This window comes from Pinus tabuliformis, chromosome 5_2 (assembly GCF_031772625.1).
Source record: "Pinus tabuliformis cultivar Carrire ecotype Pingquan chromosome 5_2, CPIR1, whole genome shotgun sequence".
In the NCBI taxonomy this organism is placed as follows: domain Eukaryota; kingdom Viridiplantae; phylum Streptophyta; class Pinopsida; order Pinales; family Pinaceae; genus Pinus; species Pinus tabuliformis.
In genome coordinates, this window is record NC_142306.1 from 505,420,999 (window position 1) to 505,428,130 (window position 7,132).

The 7,132-nt window shown below is 36.2% G+C and overlaps 1 protein-coding gene across 1 annotated transcript; it reads right to left on the reverse strand.

Annotated features, from left to right (window-relative positions):
• Window positions 1–1,394: 1,394 nt before the first annotated feature.
• Window positions 1,395–2,291, reverse strand: LOC149159903 (cysteine-rich repeat secretory protein 38-like). Its single transcript, XM_089434464.1, has one exon. The coding sequence runs from the start codon at window positions 2,289–2,291 to the stop codon at window positions 1,395–1,397; it is 897 nt and encodes a 298-aa protein (XP_089290590.1).
• Window positions 2,292–7,132: the final 4,841 nt, after the last annotated feature.

Genomic DNA, 7,132 nt, shown 5'->3' on the forward strand with positions numbered 1-7,132 from the left:
TGCCACAACCGAATTCTAAACCCCATGAAATTCTTCAAACAATATAGAAGCGAGTTTTAAATGGAATATTCTTTTACATAATGAAATCAGTGCAAGAAACTCATTTCCGGCCAAACAACACAATAATTCGTTGAGAGGAAATCTTAGTGACCAAAGCACTAACTTGCAGTAAATATAGATAACAAATATTTCTTGAATGTTTTGATGAATGACTTACAATTAAATCCCAAATAAGAAAAGATTTTTCTTTATTTTTATTTAGGTAGTTTAACTATAAATTATATAGAAAATTTGGAAATAAAACACTAATTTGTCAAGAATAGTGATTCCTTTTAGTGTTAGAGTGTGCTCTTTATGGGTAAATCATATAGGAAAATGAACAAAATAACTAATATTTAGAATAAATCTATGTAATCAAGATTTTTTTAAAGCTTTAATGTAGTTAATTCAGCAATAAATTACAAGATTCTTTGTAGTGAAACAAAAGAAGAGTGATGAGATTTCCTTCATTCTTTAATTATTTAATAAAATACAGATACTCACACAATGAGGCAATAATTTGCACTAAGAGAAGCTAAAGAAAATTTTAGAGGCTCTGGCCAAGAATATTTACATGTAAAATATAGACCCTGGCAATAGTTTGCAGCAAAACGGGAGAGAATGATTACTTTATAAACAAAAGATGAAAGTTTTGAAGCCTTCAATTATTTAAGTTAGTCGTAGAAATCGTCTATGTTTGTGGGGAGAGAACACGGCAGGAGTTTGAAAACTTGAAAATAGTTTGCCATTTCGGCATATAGCAAACACAGGCGGCGTCCTGAGAGAGAGGGATTGATTTGCAAAGCACATTAAATGTGATCCTTTGCCGTGATCGCGTCTCCTTTTCACGCACAGAACGAAAAATACATCACCTCAAAACTATGACCCTAAAATGTTTCATGCTCATTAAGAAATATAAGAAGTTGTAAAAAAATTGACGTAGAAACCAGTTATAGATAATTTCACTCACAAACAATTCCTTGCAACATTCTAGATCCTGAGGAGTATTCTTTTGATAGAATGAAATAGTTTTACATATCTCACATTAAAATAGTTTTACCTTGAAGGTAGAGTAAGTGTACGATACTAATTTCCCGCCGAATTAGTCATTCTCTTAACAATTCAGCGTCAATTCAACGAGCAAATTTTTCTTAAGGTGAGATCCAATGACAGCGAAATTTCAGAGAAAGCACTTGCTTATGAATATCAAAGGTTTCATTCAGGTTTAGATGAGAGATTTACAAATAAATCACAAAAAAATTCCCAACCTCAGTAACCTCTCACAATCAGCACCACACAATCATCCCAACGACAACAGCGATACCCACCATTAATTGGAGAAAATTAGAGCGCCCCTATACGAGAAGCAAGCCACAAAACACACCTAAAATTATGAATATTTTCCTTGAACTCTTTCTATTTGACCGGCTCATCTCCTTCCCTGGCTGATAAACCACCGGTGTAATAGCTGGCGACTCTGTGTTCCGATTGGTTGGTGCGTGAGCCACCGGTGGAATAGGAGACGGAGATGGAGGCAAAATCGAGTTAAAGAAAGGATACATTTCATAACGAGCAGTGCAGCTTTTGCTCAAAACCGTAGCTCCTGCGCTTCCAGTAATTCTTGATAAAACAAAATTGATTGCACTTAAGAGACAAGTTTTGCATTGGATACTCGATATATCTCTCGTGCACTGCACCACACCGTAAATCCTTCGAGACAGGGAGTCTGTACTTGTTCCCGAAGCATATAACTTAGATCCAGACGCTGCTTCACCTGACAAATTGGTTAATAGGCTCTCAACAGCCGCGTTAAAAACATCGGGGGTGGACACATTACTTTGATTATAATTATACCATCCACCAGTAGACATTTGTCCGAAGAAATCATATTTTTCATAACGTAAGAAGCAGTCATCCAACAAAATTAAACCACCGCCGGTATTCCCACACTTGTGCCGAATTGTAGTGACTGCTCTATGGGAGCAGTTGCGGCACTGTTCGGCTGTTGTGTCCCTGGAACATTGTAGGAGGCCATATATTTGGCCATCCACACAAGTGTTAAAACCAGTTTGGGAGGTGTGTTGAACAAGACTATTAAAGACTGTATTCAGATTGCTGTCTAACGTACTACCCTGCGTATAGTTGAAGTCGAAGAAGCACACAGTATGTGGAACCTGGAGTGCGTTGGCAGGAAAAGCAACGGGTATGAGGAGAAGTAGGATGATGTAGAAGAGCCTAATAATTTGCCCCATCACGAAGAATCCCTTCGTTGGAAATAGAATTCTCGTGGTCACTGAACAAAGGAGACTTTGCAGGGGATGCCAACGTTGTTCCTGCAATTCTGTATATATAATACAAGGGAACTGTATGTTTCGATTAAAAACAAGATTTCAATAACGATTTGCATATTCTATATATAAAAATGAAAACAAGATTCGAACTTTTAGCCAAATAATAATTTGGAGAGATTGTACACCGTAAAAACAGAAAACCAACGAGTTCATTATGAAAGTCAATTCAAGTCCGATACGAGCTATTTTAATATCTTTTTCCCCTTGGAGCGGGTATGACGGCATTCCACTTAGACCACAACCATCTTGACCACAACCTTGTTTTTTGTCCCCCTGGAGCGGGTATGACGGGATTCCAATTGACCACAACCATCTTTAAGCCAAAAAGTCTGACGGTATTTGGCGGGATATCTACTCAAGATTCTCTTTTTGCTTTCTGAATGCCATCCTAACTTTGACTTGACTTTATTTCAACAAATAAGTTTTTGAATTCTTCCTCCAGCTATGCGGGTTGATTCGCTCTCTTGTTATCTTAAGGCGTAGCTCAAATTGAACATGACATTGTTATGATCAAACCATGATTTAGGTGATGCTTTTGTTATGATCAAACCATGATTTAGGTGATGCTTTCTGCGATGATCGCGGCTGACAGCTTGCACTATTTCAAATTTTATTTCATTTCTTGCATTGTGTTACCGGTGGAATTTAGTAAAAATCAAGATCGTTGAGTGGTAAAATATTCTCTTTATTATATAAAATAAAAAGTTTAATTAATAAACATGGATTTTTATTATACTGCATCAATTTCATCTCATGATCCAATGGAAACTAATTGTTTTCTTCCGAGAAATATTTTATTTATTTATTTAAAATACTGTTATAAAAGAAACATTTTATTTATTTATTTAAAATATTGCTATGATATTCTATTAACCTAGATATTTTAAATTGAAATAAAATTAAAATTTTGCTAATAATAATTTAGTGAAGTATAATTTTACTAATAAGAAGCCATTTGTAGGTTCAAAGCGCAAGGATTGCACTTGCGCATGAGATCGTGAGGTGGGGATTGCATTGAAGCCACCCCGAATGAAGGCATGTTGGGAAATTATTCTTGATGTATGGATACGGCGGGTTGGGAAATGTTGTGTATTATTGATTGCATTTATACCACTCACTTGGTCAGTTAAGGGATCCAAAGGGGGAAATGATTAAATATTTAAACTATTTTTTCTCTGCAAGTAGAAGGACTAGGCTCCCCTGACTTGGTCTCATTGTCTTTGAAAGCGCTGGGTTACCATAAATACTCCATACATCTTCATTCTCTTGGTTGCGGAAGAAACAATTCCCTTTTTCATAATTGCAACAATCCTCACTCCACCCAAGTATATTGTTGTCCTCGTTGTTACTTCTCTGTTTCCAACATCCCATCTAGTTTTTATTGCTTGTAGAGAGACAATCATGGGCTTGTAAATCTCTATTTTAAAGCTCTCCCCCACTTCGTGTATCTCCCTTTTTATCATTCTCTCTTTTGAGATCTCACCTCATATTTCCTTGGCTTCTTTTGCCTCTCTCAACTACTACTTCCACCCCGCACTCTAATTGATACCTTTGCACTTTCCCTAAATTATGTCCAATGCCGAGGGAGAGAGTCTATTTGAGAAGAGGAGGTAGGAGTCACAGTCCTCCAAACAACTCGCGAGCTCAGAATCAATGCTAAACCTCAACAAAATGTTTATGTGAGAATGCTCCCTTGCTCATTCAGCACCAATTATCAAACATTAAGCGAGGACTGGTCGACGAGAGAGAAAAAATGTTGGGCTCAAAAGTTTTGGCAGATGTGGAGGATTGGGTCCCTGATGTGGGCACACTAAGGGCCCCTCATAATTAGTACCTTCACAGAGTGGATTTATACAAGCATATCAAACACTTGTTGGGAAAGGTCTTGTTCGACCATAGTGAGTGCATGGATGAACTCCTCCTTCACATGTAGGAGCTCCACCTGCTTGACCAAATCATGGATGATTGATTATAATGATTGGAAATAACAATACTCCATGATATATATCTGCCACCTCTTGGCCTCCCTACTCGTTTATTCGTGCTAGTTGATTACATGGTCTCTTTGTGGCACAACATCGCCACCGTTAGTAAGCTTAGTAACACCTTCATTTTATAGTTCTTATGCATGATTAAATCCTTTTTTTACTTGGTTATCATGGCTTTGCAACCAATTTAAATCTTTTGTAATGATCGTGGCTACCACCGCTCAACCCATGGTTTTTTCAACATTATAATCTGATTCATGATGATTCTTCTAAATTTGATTTAGGCTCAAGCAAGCTAGAGCTGGTCAAGGATTCACTCATTGGCATGGTGTGTACATATATATTTTCTTAATATAAGATTGTGAATTTACCAAAAGAAATTTCTTATCCATTAGAGGAAATATTATGACTTCAATATAACATGAAAGTAAGGAAAACAATATATTTAGCTAATCACCCAAATTAAATCCAATTAATTGTGTTGAGTAATGGGAGGTTACTCTAGAGAAATTCATTGCCTCTCTATATCCTGTAAGAACATGTCATGTGTATAGATATCAGTGTATGATAAAAATGCCACCATGCTTCAGAGGAGAAGGTTCTATATATGGATAAGAACACGTCCACAAACACAAACTTGCTCTGTGTGAAGTGACCAGCATAATCATTCAACAAATGGTGCTTTGAATACATGTTCTTTGTAGAGATAGATTCGAGAAGTAGCAGAATGACTTGGTTAGTAATATGGATTCCCACCAATTTCTTAAAGAGGATATGTTAGCAGACTATAAATCGATTGGTGAGGGAAGATCACAGATTCAAAGCTTGAACTTTGGGAACTTGGGTAACTTAAGCTTCCATGTATATGAACTGGCTTGTTTTTAGATTCATTCACATGGCCTCTTCTTTCATGGTATCACAAGCTTTTGCAGACTCTATCACTACCACCACTTTTAATAATGCCATACAATTTGAGCACCTCAGCTCATCTTCCTTGCTAGTAGGATTCATCTTCACTCTATTCGCAAAATTAAAGCTTCGACCACATGGTAAGGATTCCCACCCTTTGAAAATATCGTTCTAGAGGAGCCTAAGATCATCAACCCCAAAGTTGTGAGGGTCGCAATTGAGACCCTAGAATCCACTATTGCTAGGATGGTGGAGATACTGATCTATACATGTTATGTCTACAATGGATGATTCATTCATTATTTGAGTTGACGTAAAGAAAAGTTGACAACCTTAGCCCTTATTTAAGTTATAAGTCTGGAAAGTGTTTTAGGTGGGATAGTATGCCAAAACCTATTCAGGGAGGTCATTGATCTATACATGTTATGCCTACAATGGATGATCCATTCATTACTGGAGTTGGCGTAAAGAAAAATTGACAGCCTTGGCCTTATTTAAGTTATAAGCCTAGAAATTGTTTTAGGTGGGATAGTATGCCAAAAGATATTCATGGAGGTTTGTGTGTTTTTTTTGTCATCTTCTGGAGCACGTTGTGTGCTTCACAAGTCCATCTTAAGGAATGGAAATGCGCAGTATGAATTTCATTCCTCTAATGTCATTGCGGAGAAAGGTAATGAATGGATAGAAATTTAATATTGGGTGAATGTAAGTGGGGTGGACAGATTGGTAATGGGGATGCGTAGAAATGATCTCCATATTTCTACAACAGGTGCCCAAACATAATCAATCTCTCCTTCGATCATGTTTTAGAGGGGAGGTATATTCTTTTTCTGCCTATTCCAAGCCAATAGAAATGGAATCCACCACATTATAAGCAACACAGGCATAATGTTCCAACTACAGATATGTAGAGTGTTGCACATCTTACAAATTGAGCACTCCAAAGAAGTAGAATGTATGATGCAGAAGAAGTAGTGGGTGAGCACAAGAGAAAGAGAGAAACGATGGAACTAATTCATACCTAATTCAAAATCAATCCACAATATTTTTAGGTTTATCCAATGGTGTAGATTGATCCACCATGACAAAATAGAAATTTATAAATTCAAATTTAGTGGTTGATGGGATTATAATCATAATCCCATGGAATATTTTAATGTAAATATTAAATATTAAAGTTTAGTGATGGAACTATAGTTGCAATCCGATGATTTTTCGAATATCTAATGGTAGCACACATAGCAGAGGTTTAATCATATGGATGATGTGGCATTTAAAAAATCAAATATGGTAACAATTCCATGAAAAATCCTTGGTCAAGGTGAAATGAATTGTGTTTTAAATTTATTTGGAGTTTGTAAAAGTAAATGTATTGAGCCTAACCAACTCAATACATGTTTTATAGTTTTTATAATTGATTATTCCAACTATTATTTCATGACAAATAAAAACTCTAATAAGAAAATTGAACCAAGATGCAAATAAAAATGTAAAAAATGAAATGGAGCAGATGAGTGTAGTAGAAACATAGGTTGGAGTGGTTGCTGAGATTGGAGGGTGGAAAAATATATGTAAATCTATGTGTAGAATAATAACGACACATTACCATATTGTTATGTGAGTCACACCCATTCTTGCAAGTCTATATGTTATGTTTTATGTTGATGTAGTGGTCCTAGATAATGTATGTACCTCATAACTCCATGAGTTGGAGTGTGTATTTTTTGTCTCATTTGATGTAAAACTATCACCATGTTGTAGAGGAGAAGGTTCTACATATATTCATTTTATGCCACATCATATTTGTCCCACATGGAAGACAAACCTTAGTTGTAGGTTTGGATC